At 46.7% G+C, this 15,959-nt stretch overlaps 1 protein-coding gene across 3 annotated transcripts in view; it reads left to right on the forward strand.

Annotated features, from left to right (window-relative positions):
- APBA2 (amyloid beta precursor protein binding family A member 2) overlaps positions 1 to 15,959 on the forward strand; it is a 176,563-nt gene that overhangs the window by 129,292 nt on the left and 31,312 nt on the right. For all 3 annotated transcript variants that reach the window (XM_074353929.1, XM_074353928.1, XM_074353930.1), the window contains 2 exons: positions 9,190 to 9,270; positions 10,547 to 10,583. In XM_074353929.1, the coding sequence (XP_074210030.1) occupies positions 9,190 to 9,270; positions 10,547 to 10,583 (118 nt within the window). The remainder of the gene's footprint in view (positions 1 to 9,189; positions 9,271 to 10,546; positions 10,584 to 15,959) is intronic.

Consider the following 15,959-nt stretch of genomic DNA (forward strand, 5'->3'; position numbering starts at 1 on the left):
TAAATCTGGAAGGCGCATTGGAACTGGGGTTGGAATATTGACTTAGCCCTGGCCATCTGGTTTCCTTCTGACCTGTGTACCTTTCTTTGTTTCATCCATTCCTCCGATGCCTCGCTCACCTCAGAATATGTGTGGGGCTTTAGGCTGAGCAGAGGGGACATGGAGAGGCCTTGGGTATCCCGGGAGCCACTGGCCATGAGGCCAAGAGACCACTCTTCACCTCAGAGGGTCACTGTCATGAGACTGCTCACACGGGGCTTCTCACCCTGAAACTAGCAGGGTTAGGGGAGAATATGTGGGTGTTTGTAGCAAACTCATGGAACCTGTGGGAAAAGCAGCCCACGGGCCCCCAGCCACGGATTTAGATGGGAGATGTGGTAGATTTTCTCATTTGAGAATTGAGCTCAATCAAACAACACTCCCCAGTTATGTCGCACACTTTGTGTGAAGCGATGGATCTCCCTCCTTTCCCACAAGTGAATCTGAGTGTGATATCCGGAGTAATGTGAGGCAGGTATCCAGGAAGGAATGGTCTCCGTGGTCCTGCCGCTGCCATCTGGGTGGCTCAAACCTTCTGCTTCCCTTGGGAAGGTTAGTCCTGCACAAGCTGGCCGTGACCTTCATGCAGGGGTCTAGCTGAGCTGATGAGGGTATCAAAGGTAGAGGCAGGCAGTATGTTTTAGATATTGAGAGGGCTCTGCTAAGTCTTTCTTTCCCCATTACTTTAAAATTGTAGCTGTACCCACATAACATGAAATTTACCATTTTAACCATTTTGGAGTGTGCAATTCAATGGCATCTAGCACAGTGTTGGGCAACCACCACTGTTTAGTTCCAGAACATTTTCAACACCCTAAAAGGAGACCCCATATTTATTAAGCAGTCACTCCCCAGTCTCTGCACTTCTAGCATCTGGTAATGACAAATCTGTTTTCTCTCTATACAAGCTGAGATAGTGTGGGTTTGCTTCCAGACCACTGCAGCAGAGTGAATATTGAAATAAAGTAAGTCATACAATTTTTTTTGGTGTCTCAGTGCATATAGAAGTTATGTTTACACTGTCCTGTAGTCTATTAGGTGTGTAATAGTATCTAAAAAAACAATGTGCATGTCTTAATTTAAAAATACTTTATTGCTAAAAAGTGCTAACCTTCAGCAAGTTGTAATCATTTTGCTAGTGGAGGGTCTGGCCTCGATCCTGATGGCTGCTGACTGATCAGGTGGCTAAGGAAGGTTGAGGTCACTGTGAAAATTTCTGAGAATAAGACAACAGTGAAATTTACCCCATCGATTGACTCTTCCTTTCATAAATGATTTCTCTGGAACATGCAGTGCTGTTTGATAGCATTTTACCCACAGTAGAACTTCTTTCAAAGTTAGAGTCAGTCCTCTGAAACTCTGCTGCTGCTTTAATAACTAAGTTAATGTCATAGTCTCAATCTTTGGTTGTCATTTCAACAGTCTTCACAGCATCTTCACCAGGAGTAAATTCCATCTGAAAAAACCACCTTCTTTCCTCGCCTCTAAGAAGCAAAACCCGATCTATTCAAGGTTTATCCTGAGACTGCAGCGATTCAGTCACATCTTCAGGCTCCACGTCTAATTCTAGTTCTCTTGCTGTTCCCACCACATCTGCAGTGACTTCCTCTATTGAAGTCTTGAATCACCCAAAGTCATCCATGAGGATTGGATCCACTTCTTCCAAACTCCTGTTAATGTTGATATTTTGACCTCTTCCCATGAATCATGAATATTTTATTGACATCTAGAGTGGTGAATCCTTTTCAGAGGGTTTTCAGTTGCCTTTGCCCAGATCCACCTGCGGAATCACTCTCTCTGGTGGCCATAGCCTTACAAAATGTATTTCTTAAAAAATAAACTTGAAAGTTGAAATGACTCCTTGCTCTACGGGCTGTAGGATGGATGCTCTGTTAGCAGTCTTGAGAACAACATTCATCTCATTGTACATCCTCATCAGAGCTCTTAGATGACCAGGTACATTGTCAATGAGAAGTAATATTTTGGAAGGAGTCTATTTTTTTGCCCCAAGCAGTAGGACTCAGCAGTGGCCTTAAAATATTCAGTCAACCATGTTGTCAACAGATGTGCTGTCATCCAGGTTTTGTTGTTCCATCGATAGAGTACAGGCAGAGTAGCTTTGGCATAATTCATAAGAGCCTAGAACTTTCAGAATGATTAATGAGCACTGGTTTCAGCTTGAAGTCACCAGCTGCACTGGCCCCTAACTAGGGAGGCAGCCTGTACTTTGAAGCTTGGAAGCCAGGCATTGACTTCTCTCTGGTTATGGAAGTCCTAGGTGGCCTCTTCTTCCAATAGAAGGCTGTTTCTTCTGCATTGAAGATCTGTCGTTTAGTGTAGCCACCTTCATTATCTCAGCTGCATCTTCCGGGGAACTTGCTGCAGCTTCTACATCAGCACTTGCTGCTTCACATTGAGCTTTTATGTTCTGGTTTCTTATCTTAAATCTCATGAACCAACATATTCTAGCTTCAGATATTCTTCTGCAGCTTCCTCACCTCTCTCAGCCTTCATAGAATTGAAGAGAGTTAGGACCTTGCTCTGGATGAGGCTTTGGCTGAAGGGAATGTTGTGGCTGGTTTGATCTTCTGTCTTGGACTTTCTCCATATCAGCAATAAGGCTGTTTTGCTTCCTTACCATTTGTGTGTTCAGTTGGGCAGCACTTTTAATTTCCTTCAAGATCGTTCCCTTTGCATTCACAGCTTGGCTAACTATTTGGTGCAAGAGTTCCAGCTTTCGGCTTACCCATGCTTTCAACATGCCTTCCTCACTGAGCTGAATCATTTCTAGCTTTTGATTTAAAGTGAGAGATGTGCAGATCTTTTCACTTGAACACTGAAGGGGCCATTGTAGGGTTATTCATTGGCCTAATTTCAGAATTGTTGTGTCTCAGGGAATAGGGAGGCCCGAGGAGAGGGAGAGAGATGGGGAAACAGCTGATCAGTGGAGCAATCAGAACACATACAATATTTATTGATTAAGTTCACCATCTGATATAAGCCCAGTTTGTCGGGCCCCCAAACAATTACAATTGTAACATCAAAGATCACTGATCACCATAATAAATATAATAATCTTGAAAAACTTTGAGCTATTGTGAGAATTATCCAAAATATGACACAGAAACACCAAGCCAGCAAGTGCTGTTGGAAAAAATGGCACCAGTAGATTTGCTGAACGGAGGGTCACCACAGACTTTCAATTTGTTAAAAAAAAAAAAAATGCAGTAGCTGCAAAGCACAGCAAAGTGAAGCACAGTAAAAAAAAAAAAAAGTATGCCTGTGTAGGTTTGCCTATTTCTAGAATTCGAAATGGAGTTGTATAATACGTGACCTTTTGTGTCTGGCTTCTTTCACTGAGCATCATGTTTTCTGGGCTCACCAATGTTGTAGCACATGTCAGGACCTCACTCCTTTTTATGGCTGAATAATATTCCCCTGCATGGGTGGAGCACGTTTTGTTTATCCATCTGCCCATTGACAGACATTTGGATTGTTTCCACTTTTTGACTGTTGTGAATAGTGTGACCCTGACTGTTCCTGTACCAGTGTTTGTGCAGATGCCTGCTTTCAGGTCTTTTGGGTCCACATCTAAGAGTGGAATTACTGAGTCACACGGGCATTTACTGTTTGATTTTGTAAAGAATCACAAACTATTTCCCACAGCAGCTGAACATTTCACATTCCTACCAGCAAGGCATGATGGTTCTAGTTATGCACAGATTTAAAAAAATGAACAGCCCTGATGATCCAGTGTCTAGACTCACCATTGTTCCAGAATGGCCTTAGCGGACATGTGTGCTGGTTTTTACCCTGGCTCGTAACCCTAGAGCCTGAGGCCAGCAGGACCACTGAGTTCCACCTCTGTGCTGGAGTGGGAGCTGTCCCAGGCCAGGACCTTGGTTATGTGCATCTTCCGGTCCTCCTAGGGGTACCCTGTCCCCTGCAGGACACACAGCAGGTGCTTGCTTGGGACTGGCCACGTGGACGCAGCCTTTGGATAGTGGGTGAAAATGTAGAGACTAGTTTAGAAGAACAGAGGTTCTGCTCTGAAATGCTGGTGCCCCCTGGTGCTGCCTGCCCTTCCTGGGGCTCCATGAAAAGAGAGTGAATGATGAAGTAGAGGAAGTCTCAGGAGGTCCTGGCAGTCAGGGGCCTGGAGATTTCAGCAGACATGTCTCAGAGGACAAGGCTGGGCCCGCAGTGGGTTCCCCAGTGGATCTTGTCCTGACTTTTTTAAGCCAGAGATCAACTTCGGAAAGATGCGATCTTCCCCATGGGGATCATACTGAGGAGAAAAAAAACTTTTTCCAAGCTCTTCTCCTCCAGATAAATATCCCCGAGTACCCTGAGTCATAAGAACAGTTTTGTCATTTTTCTGAGCCATTTTCCAGCAGACAGATGGAATGGATGGCTTTTGGGAGGAGATGTGGAAGGGGCTGAGTCAAACTTTCAGGTGGCCCCTGGTGGGTCGTACTCTCGGCTCGGTCCGACAGGAGCACTTCCATGTCGTTGTCCCAGCCACCCCTCCTAAGCTGGACGGATGAGGGCATCTGGGCTGGAATATCAGATGAGTAGGGTTGACCGATGCCTTTGAAAACAGGGAGCAAGAAATGATTCCCAGAGAAGGCTGTCCCTTCCCTGAGTGGCCACACTGGAGCACCTGGGGTTTCTCTGATGTGGAGGCATGTTTGGGGGGAGGGACGGTCAGGTGGGAAGTAGTGACTCACCTGGCTTTGAGCTGACGCTGTCTGTCCCTCACCGGACCTCCCTATGTGTCACTCACATGCTTGTCATTCAGGACAGGGCTTCGACACGCATGGCCTTTGTTACAGACGGCGTAAGTACGAGCGTTTGTTTGCTGTTACTCCCTCCAAAGCGATGTGGGTTGAATTGATGTATTTTCAGTTTAATCAGGCAGACACAATCAGAATGGACACGTTAAAAAAAAATTCTAGCTTTAGTTTCACCCACTGGAGCCAAGATATTTATTAGAGCAATTTATTCAAATTAGTATGTTTTTATTACAGGCAATCATCTGCCTTGAGCAGCTGTCCATGGTCCTGGCATTTTATGACCAGCATGTGCTGTAGCATCATGTTCTGTTCTCAGGGCCCCATGAAGAGAGGGTCAGGGGTTCCCCACCATGTTAACACACTTCTCTCCACACATTTCACTCCCTCCTTCTCTAAGTGGGTGGCTGATGCAGGTCTAGCTGGTGGCACCAGGAACCCCACACCACAGTTACCTAAGAAAGGACGTGATCCTGCTTTCCCTGCTGGCTGTAAAGGATGCGGTGACCCTGGCTTGCATCTTACCTCGGGGTACGCCTGGCTGCTGTACCTTGGGGAGGGCACAAAAGAATTCAGGTAGCATGTTCATCTCAGTTGCCAGGAGCCCCAAAGCCACATGGGCCTCTAACCATGTTTATTTCAGAGGCTATGTCCCGTGCTGCCAAGCCTCCCACCCTGCCCCTTGAAATGAAAACTAAGGCACCAGATGGGTTCTTCCAAGAAGAAGCAGCACAGGCCCACCCTCCTGCCTCTCTGGAAACAACCTCGGCTGTTTATTAGGAGATGTGGTTGTCATAGTGATGAGTGGTTGGAGGGATTTAGAGAAGATGTGGGCATGGAGGGAAGGGTGGAGCCTGGAGAAGCTATGGGGAGAAGTCACCATTATAAGTGGACCCAAGACCTTGTGTTGCCTATGGTCACCGCACACTGTGGCCCCACCCTGAGGTGTCCTGTGGATGAGTGTGGGGCACCAACCTCCAGCCTGTGTTCCCCTGGCCAAACCCTAACCCCTTGGAGCTGCGTCCCCTGGGAAGAATACCTCTCTCATTTGCCACAAGGCAAACAGCAGTCTTTGTGTCACCTTTTCCCACCGTGTATTTGGCACCTCGATGAGAGTCTGTTGCCACGTTTAAGGCCGGCTTTCTGCCAGAAAAATTAGGTTCCACCCCAAGCTGTAACATCCATAGAAGGAGTGCTACCTTAATCCTTCTGGGGTGCTACAACAGAACATCATAAACTGGGGGACTTAGAAACGGCAGACATTGCTTTCTCACTGTTCTGGAGGCTGCAAGTCCAAAGTCAAGGCACCAGCAGATTTGGTGTCTGGTGAGAGCCCACTTTTATAGACAGATGTCTTTTATGTCCTATGCAGTAAGGGTGGGGGAGCACTCTGGGGTCTCTTTTATAAGGGCACTGATCCCATTCCTGGGGCCTCCACCCTGAAGACCTCGTCTAATCCTAATCGTCTCCCTACGACCCCAGCTCCTAACACCACTCCTTGGGGGTCAGGTTTCTACATCTGATTTGGGGGAGGACATAAGCATTCAGTGTGTAGTAGGTGTGGTTGACCCCGCTTTCATTTTTCGGTTAGTTGATTTGTTTCTTGGGGGTTTTTGGAGAATAACTAGGGCCCGTTTGACTCCTAGGAAGGAAGGGCGGGTCTTCAGGAAATGAAGTTCGTGAACTCAGCCTAGGAAAGGTCTCAGGTTAGAGGTTTCAGACCAGTGAGTAAAACGCTGGCTCTAAGTGGACCATGAAATAGACAAGAGGACAGGACAGCAGAGGGCTGCTTGGGGGGTGTGCCACATTACAGTTTTACTTGCAGCTCTTGGGAGCAGCACTGTAAGTGAGAGACCTCTCTGGACCGTATGGGAGGTTTATCGTGGTGTGTCTGGTCTGTAGCAGGGCCATGGGACCAGTCCATTGGGAGTTCAGGAATGAGCCCGGCTCCATTGGGACCCTGCCAGGAGTGGGCCTCTCCAGGCTCAGCCCTGCAGGAGGGGCACTGTCCGTGCAGCTTCATCAGCATGGGATCCGTGGGGGAGGATCACAGCCCTGTCACCCAGAGGAGGATGTCAGTCCCAGAAGAGGGCTGTGACAGGCAGAGCAGCTTCCCAGCAGTGCAGACAAACCAGAGCCCCCAGCCCCACCTCGGGATGGACTGGGACAGCAGGGCAGGGTCGGGGCCCCCCATGTGGTCTGGGAGCTCACAGGGCACAGGGGTCAGGGCAGTCCTTTGGGTGCCAGCAAGGAAGCAGGGAGCAACCAGACATCTGGCGCACCTGAGCCCTAGCTGTGCCCCGAACCCCCTTGGCTCCCAGAAGGCCTTATTTCTTCCACGGATTGAACAAGCCCTGATGTCAGTAGGATGTGGCTAAGCCTTCCCTCCTTCCTCGGCGCACAAATCTTCCCCATCCTTAAAGCCCAGCCATGTCCTGTCTTAGCCACCCTCCTCCGCTCCCACAGCCTCCGAAACCCAGTGGTGTCTGTAGTCACGGAGGGGACACTCAGCCAGGAGTCCCTGGTCTGCCTGGTCCATCGCATCTCCCTATTCCCATCAGAGTTAAGAACGGTTGGGGGTGGGGGTGTTTCTCATTTTTCCCTAATCCCTGCAGAGAAACTGAGTGATGTCACAGGATGTGACGGTGACAGTGGCAGTCGAGGACAGGGAAGATGCGACACATTTCTGTGCCACCAGTGCCTTGGGTACCTGGCCATTAGTGTCCACATGTGGGGCCCCAGTCCTCTCACCTGTAAAGTGGGAGAGGAAACATCTGTCTCACATGGGAAAGGATAATATTCCTTAAGTTATTTATAAACAAATGTTATTTATAAATACAAATAAATCTTACATGAGAAAGGCTGTTATAAATAATATATACACATATTTATAAATATATAAGTAACTTATTTATAAATATATAAGTAACTTATTTATAAATAAATGTAATGTAGATATAAGTATGTTCATACTGATAATATCAATAAAACTTATTAATGTCATTGTCATCATCATAGTGCTACTGCTTGATAATTTATTGCCAAAAAGTTCTGGAACTTGACTTAATGTGCAGGCTCACCAGCATCTCGTCTGGGGTTTGGACAGTGATTCCAGTGCTGTGGGTCTGGTGTCTTTCTTCTGGATGGTACAGGGCAACACATAGAGGAAATAGACCTAAACTTGAAATTTTGCTCATTTTGAAGTAAGAGAAATTTTGGTTTGACGTCTCCTTTAAGAGAAGACTTATGACATGTCCTTGGGATTTTTTTTTTCTAGTGGTAGATTGACTAATTTGCATTAATGAAATAATTTAGATTTTAGAGTTTGCATTTGACTTAGAATTTAGGGGTGTTTTTAGAAATATAATTTTAACCCTTGGACACTGTTGGTGGAAATGTAAAATGGTTTAGCTGCTGGGAAAAACAGTAAGGTATTTCCTCAAAAGATAAAAAGTAAAATTACCCTATGATCCTGTAGTTCTACTTCTGGGTACATATATACCCAAAGAATTGAAGGCAAGGACTCTAAGAGATATTTGTACGCCTATGTTCACAACGGTACTGTTCTCGATGGCCAAAAGGTTGGAGCAATCCAGGTGTCCATAGATAGAAGAATGGAAAAACAAAATGTGGTCTGTACAAAGGGTGGAATATTATTCGTCCCTGAAAAGGAAAGACTTCCTGACACCCGCCACAATAGTTGAACTCTGAGGACATTGTGCTCAGTGAAGTCACAAAAAGACAAATCTTGTATGATTCTACTTCTACGAAATACCTAGAGTAAATTGACAAGAGACACTTGGTGATTGCCAGGGGCCAGGGGCAGAGGGAAGAGGAAGTTAGAGTTTACTGTGGACAGAGTTTCAGTCTTATAAGATGAAAAGAGTTCTGGAGATGGGTGACAGTGGTGGCTGCACAATAACGTGAAAGTATTAATGCCATTGAACTGTTGTTAACAATGGTTATTTAAGATGGCCGATGTTATGTTATAGACATTTTACCACAATTAAGAATAATAATAAAGGAGGAGGGTATAGCTCAGTGGTAGAGTGTGTGCTTAGCATGCACGAGGTCCTGGGTTCAATCCCCAGCACCTCCATTAAAAAAATAAATGAATAAGTAAACCTAATTACCTATTCCCCAAAAGAATAATAATAAATAATAACTTTTTAGAAGTATGAAAGCATATATTATGGCAGAAAAGCTTAATTAAATTATATCTGTCTGCAACCAGATACATACCTCTAGACACATGCATTTTACCAAATTGTATCATATTGTATCTCCAGGTGTGTATCTTGGTTTGTTTTTCTGTCACCTGAAAACACCATCTTGACCTTTAACTTCCGGTTTGCAGGTTTGCAATGGTTTGGAGCAGCCACGGAAGCAGCAGCGTTCTGATCTCAATGGACCAGTTGACAATAACAACATCCCAGAGGTAACTTTTCCAAGGATGAGGGTTCTCGCCCAGGGTCCTGGCGTTGGAGCTGCCTGCCCCGTACTTTCTCTGCTTGCCTTCTGCAAGATGGTCCTGTCCCACCTGGTGCCTGGGAGGGAGGAAGTCTGCTTAAGCAAAGTCTGGTGTCCCTGTTGGAGGAGGCGGTGAGGGCCACTGGCTCTGGAGGAGGAGGAGAAGGCCCTTTCCTGTGGATCCAGGCCCCCACTGTGGCATGTTTGTTTGTTGCCTGTGGTGCGTGGGGCGGGGGGGTCACCAGTGCTCCCCGATTGGACAGAAACTCACTCTATCCTGTTATCTAACAATCATGTCCTAAAACAGGGTTACTCAGCGGAGGCACCATTGACATCTGGGACCAGATCTTTCCTTGTGAAGGGTTGTCCTTTGCATCCCTGTTCTCTACCTACTAGGTGCCAGTAGCAACCCTCCTCCCCAAGTTGTGACCACCAAAGATGTCTACAGATATTGCCAAGTGTCCCCTTGGAGACAAAAACCGTTCAGACAGGAGAACCACTATCCTAACTGACAACGTGGTTTAAAAAAAACAATCCCATGTGTACACCGCCATGATGGAGGTTATTAAAGTGAGGTCTTAAGCAGGTGATTTTCCTTTTCTGGATTACATAATCCGGATGAGATTTTTCTAACTTTGATGAAATAACTATGACCATCCATGGTGTGGTGTCCAATCACCTTTATCTTGGTTTTAAAGATATCCCCTGGTAACATTCTTTTTCTTTTCTTTCTTTTTTTTTTTATACTTTTTTTTATTGAGTTATAGTCATTTTACAATGTTGTGTCAAATTCCAGTGCAGAGCAGTTTTTCAGTTACACATGAACATACATATATTCATAGTCACATTGTTTTTCGCTGTGAGCCACCACAAGATCTTGTGTGTATTTCCCTGTGCTACACAGTATGCCCTGGTAATTTTCATACCCCCAGTTGGAGAACCATTGGGTGTATGGTCCCTAGGTTTCTTTTTCTAGCAGTGATGTGCTAATATGGGGGTCCCTAGGTTTTAGCTGATGGCCTTTTGTAGCCCAAATTTTCCCATGAGAATTGATTGCATATACCCCACCCAAACATCATGGTGCCTGACGGACAATGGTTTTCTCCATGGAGTTGATTCCTGGAAACACCAGTCACTCATGGGGTTTAGCTTTTCACATTATGGTAATCATCTCAGCCTGGATCTTACGGGCCAACTACTTACCTCTGTTCTGTGTGTGTGTGTGTTTTCATATTTCCTAACAGACAAAGAAGGTGGCGTCATTCCCAAGCTTTGTGGCTGGTAAGTGACTGAACTTTCTTTCAAGGGGCAGTTGCATTTTTATGTCAAAGCAAAGGGTACTTTTACTTTTGGTTTTCTCCTGCAAAGCTTGTTTGGAAAGCGCACCTTCAAGGTGAAGACAGTTCTATAATAAGACAAGGTGCTCGGGCATTTGATGGAACCCTTCATAAGCCCATGTCATCAGTGGAAGCGGGAGGTCCAGTTGCTCAGGGAACAGGAGACTCCCATTTAATTACACCTTCAGTAACGGCCTCACCCATGACACTGAGTATTAAATTAATGGATTGAGATGCATCCGTATAAGCAGCTAATTACAATCTAAGACTTTTGATTAGGGTGGATATAATTGCACCCAAATTCAGGATGTTATTTATTTTTTTAAGACCCTATTTCTTTCAACTCTCCTATCTTTTTTGAGGAGGTTAATATTGCATTCCCACATTTAATTAAAAAGTCCCCAACAGATCTGTTCTGTATTACTTTGGTGTGGAACGCATGCCTGCTTGGCTGTTATCCGAAGGGGAGTCAGGTAACCTCTGACAGCTCCTTGGGGATGTGCTCCAAGCACACCGTAAAAAGCCTCTTAAGTAGAGTCTTTCTCTTTGCCAGGAGGCTGTGTCCTGTTCTTGCTAGTATGTTACAATAAACAGTGTGAAACTTACTAATTCTTTCAATAAGCTAGTGATTAATTTTCGTGAGTATTTATGGGAGCAAGTTCAGTTCATCTTCAAAAATAAGTAACTTTAAACCTTTTCTGCTCTGGTTTTCTTTTTTTTTTTTTTTTAGTAAAGAATTAACATCTGGGAAATTCCAGCCCTCAAATTCCCTTTCAAGGGACTGGTTTGAACCAGGCTAACCCAGTTCAGACTGGTTAAAAGTGAATTCTCTGGCTCAACCTTGTTGTGATGAGTTCAACATTATACTGGCTCAGTGTTGTTCAAATTGGATAAAAACCAGCTTTGAACTGTCAGAACCCATATCATACGATTCAAATAACCTTGACTCCATCCTGACTGATTCAAAGAGGCTCAAATGTGTTGTGCCCAGCAGTTTCATGTGGTGGTAGGTGCAGTTTAGCTGGGTAAAACTGGTTGTACTGCTTTGCATTAGGTCACGATGGATCATGGAGATTCCAATCCAACCTGCTAGTTGTGGTTTTTTCAGGACCTAATGACTGGCAGGACTCCGCATCTCGTTCATAGGGAAGATGCAGCACATCCCGGACCCAGGGTCCTTGGTCAGAAGACCAGGGTGGGGCTGTGCCTGTCACATTGTTCTGGGGATAGAGTTTCCTGTGGATTCAAGAAGTTCACTTTTCTTTCTTTTTTAAAATTGAAATATAGTCGATTTACAATGTTGTGTTAGTTTCTGGTGTACAGCATAGTGATATAAATATATATATATTCCTTTCCATATTCTTCTTCATTATAGGCTATTACAAGATATTGAATATAGTTCCCTGTGCTATGCAATAGGTCTTTGGTATTTATTTTATTTATAGTAGTTTGTATTTGCAAATCCCAAACTCCCAATTTAGCCCTCCCTATCCCCTTACCCGCCTGATAACCATTCGTTTGTTTTTTATATCTGTGAGTCTGTTTCTGTTCCATAAATGAGTTTATTTGTGTCTTTTTTCTTTTTTGAGATTCCACATAAAAGTGATACCATATGGTATTTTTCTTTCTCTTTCTGGCTTGTTTTACTTAATGTGACGATCTCTAGGCCTACCCACGTTGCTGCAAAAGGCATTATTTTAAAATCTTTTTTATGGCTGAGTGGTATTCCATTGTGTATACACCACAAAAGAAGTTCACTTTTCCACATATCTTTTCATGGTGTCCTTTGGGCAAAACTCCCTCAAGTTTGTCTGGGGGAGTGATTTGGAACTAGGCTCCTCCTCTGGCTCCTGACTCGGCCTCACACCTGCAGGGGAGGGGAGTGGAGAGGGATCGAGAAGCATGGTCAGTGCCTAGGTGCCTTGGGTCCCACCTCTAGGTGCCAGCATTCCAGAAGACAGCCTGCTCTGTCTGAGCTCAGACTGTTCTACACCAAATGAGAACCATTCCTCCAACCAACGCAGAGTGGCTAACGCTTCTTGTACCCAGCTCAAACCAGTGCAGACAACCTTAATTTAGACTTTCATATACAAGAGAAGCCCTTTGATCGTTGTGAAAACATAGAGGTCTGACAGCAAAAACACATCCCTTAATAGGAGAGGATTCATTTTCAACAGCGACTTCAAGGACCAAAAGTCTTACTCAGCAGCAGGAAGAAATATTGATGAAAAACCCTAGCATGTAATGAATGTGGGATCCACCCCCAGTTTGATGCCTTTATCAGTTAGGGATGCCACCTACTGTGAGCTCACAGGGAAGCTTCTTGTGTAAAGAGTTCCAGAGGCTAGGGGCTGCTGGGTTGATGGCTCCGTGATGTCAGGACCAGCACTTCTGATTCTCCTGGGCTCATCCATGTGTGACCTCGTCAGTGTCTGGGTCCCTCCAGACACCACTTCCTGTTTTGGGCAGGAAGAAGAGAGAAAGGGGCCAAAGCCCACACCAGCTGTGGGAAGGATGGTGCAGAGGGTGGACTGTGTCCAGACTGGAGGCCCGTAGCTGTGGGGGGAAGGATGGTACAGAAGGTGGACTGCGTGCAGACAGGAGGCCTGTAGCTGTGGGGGGTTCCTGAGCTTGAGCCTCCCTTGGAGGGCACTCTTGTAACCAGACGCATCCCTGGAGGGGACCGTGGAAGCCACACCCACGGAGGGAGCGTAACAGATGTTGGCTCCTGGGAGGAACACGAGGCTCTTAAGCTGGGAAGTCTCCGTGCACCCTCCTGGATGGGTGTTTCCTACCCCAGGCTGGCTCCTGGGTGGTGGTGTGGACGCTGCATGGACTTCTGCGTGGACTCTCGGAAGATTCCAGCCTGAAGACTCTGGGCCCGGCCTTATTCCATCTGAGGAAGTGGCCCTGGTGTCTGGTTCAGCTTAGGAGACCTCACGAATCTGAGTGTTTCATTGAACCTTAAGGGCCTTGGGGACTTCTGCATCCCTCGTGGACCAGAGCCGTGCCACGTGACCTCGCCCTGCAGTGTTGGCTGGACCGTGGCATCTTGGGCTTTCCTGGAAGGTAGGGGAGTGGGTCTGGAAATGGGGGTGGAGGGAGCATGCCCAGCCCAGCTGGCAAGCATTTCAAGTGTGGGGGAGCCTCCAGGCTTGTTCAGTCCTGTGGTTGACAGTCTGGAGAGCTGAGAGGACCCGGTGTAACCGTGATGGTGGAGTCAGCCTCCCACCTGGTCTGGGTCTGGGAAATCGCACTGGTGGGAAACCTTCCTGGAGCCTTGATGAGGGATGGACGGTATCCTGTATGCCTTATTTCACATCCTCTAATTGTTACTAATGGTGAAAAATAACAGTAACAGTTAAAGTGATACCATCTGAGTGCTGCTTCTCAGCTGAGCTGATGCCCTGCCTCCTTGACGTGCCTTCATGTACACCACCAGTAAGGAGGTCAGATAACCCTTAGTGGTGCTCACCTGGAGCCAGGCGTGGCTCTGATGCCTGAGCTTCGCTGACTCGGTCACCTCCTGAGGGCGGTGCTGCTGCAGATGAGGAGACCGAGACTCAGAGAGGGTGCATCCCCAGGCGGTCCCTGGCACAGGCGGGCTGGGAACTGGGCTGGGGTCTGAGCTCTCCCTGCCCTTGCCGTCCTGCCTGAGCAGCCCGTGTGTGTAGCGGGAGAGGGCATGCTTCCCTGGTGAAGACACACACCTCACGTTCCAGGGAGTCCACCAAGGAGAACCTTCTGGGTGTCAGAGCTGCTGGCCCCTCTCAGGCTCAGGGTCCCAGAGGCCTCGAGGGAAGAGCCCTGTGGTGACCACGGTCCACGGGAAAACGCTGGCCCTCCCAGACCCTCATGGTCTGGAAGGTTGACACTGCAGGATACCCCTGGTGGGAGGGCCTGCACAGAGCTCTCTCCCCCTTTGCCGGCGCAGTGAGAAACAGCAGGCAGCCCCAGGGTGTCCCCTCCCTCGGGACATGGAGGCTGCAGCAGCCTGCATCTAAGTGGGCCAGATGGTCATCGGCTTCTGAGCGAGTGTATGTGAAAGTCTCACTTTTTTTATAAAACCAGAAATGTGCTCACTAAAGCCAAAGGTTGGACGAATGGAGCCCAACAGTGGCACTTCAGCACAAAACATCAAAGGCTGATAGATTGTGTTTGGTCCCTCACACTGTTTTCCTCCTGGTCCAGCAGCTAAGGCTCTCGGAAGACATCCTGAAACACCGGCGTCCCATTCACACTCTTGGCTCCTGAGAGGATGCTGGTGGTCCTCAAGTCCCAAAGCCCCCGAAAGGGTCCTTACACCCTATCTATACCTTGTCAACTTCCCACCCCAGTGCTGGGAGATCCTGGGGGGTCCCTGTCCCTGACTTACAGGCCAGGGGCTGAGCTCACCTCACATCTTCCTCCTCTTCAGGGTCCTCACTGTCGTGAAGAAGCCACTTGGCTATTTTCATCCAGTGGGCATTTCTGATCTGACCCTGGGTTTGTTCTTAAAATAAGCAATTGGGGTGAACCTGTTCCAATAAGACTTTTATGCTGAAGGCAGCTCTCAGCCCATGAGAGGAGTGGGAGTCCTGATCCCAGAACAGTCCTGGGCAGACTGGTGACCAGTAGGTCTGGGATGCTCTGGGTCAGATGACCAAAGTCAGGTAAACCTGGGAGACCAGAAGGGAGCAGAGGTTACAAAGAGTGATTCTGAAAACAAGAAAGACTTTTCCTTGTTACAAACAAACAAAGGAACATCTTGTCAAGATCTTGTCTCCAGTATTCCATCTGGTCAGCATGAACAGGGCTTGGACCTGTCTTAAAATAGGAACTTCTGTTCTCTAAGGTTTGGTGAGATTTCTCTAAACTGTGCTTGGTTCAAGCCAATAGCCATAAGAATATAAAACCTACCCTGGAAATCCCTATAGTACCTCCCCCTTTTCTGTCTACACACCCCAGGCCCCTAATCCCTCTCTGCTGCGGAAGCCACTGCTAAATTTCTGGTGAAGCCTTCCAGAAATTTCCTGGACATATATAAGCCTATATAGAGACCTTTTTTCTTAAAAGAGCTATTGCATTGGTCACGTGGGTCTGCACTAAGCTTTCTCATTCCTTGGTTGATCTCGGAGACAACAGCTAGAGATCCACCTAATTAAGAGAAAACACAGGATTCAGTTACCAGGACGTGTGATGGCGCATTAATCAAACTGATGGTTAGATGGTTTCTGGTCAGCACTGCAGTGAGCAGCCTCAGGGACGTGTCTTTGTGTTCAGATGTGAGTTACCTATTTATTTTCGAATTTTATTTTTTATTGTTGTGTAGTTGATTTAC

This window comes from Camelus bactrianus, chromosome 27 (assembly GCF_048773025.1).
Source record: "Camelus bactrianus isolate YW-2024 breed Bactrian camel chromosome 27, ASM4877302v1, whole genome shotgun sequence".
Lineage (NCBI taxonomy): Eukaryota > Metazoa > Chordata > Mammalia > Artiodactyla > Camelidae > Camelus > Camelus bactrianus.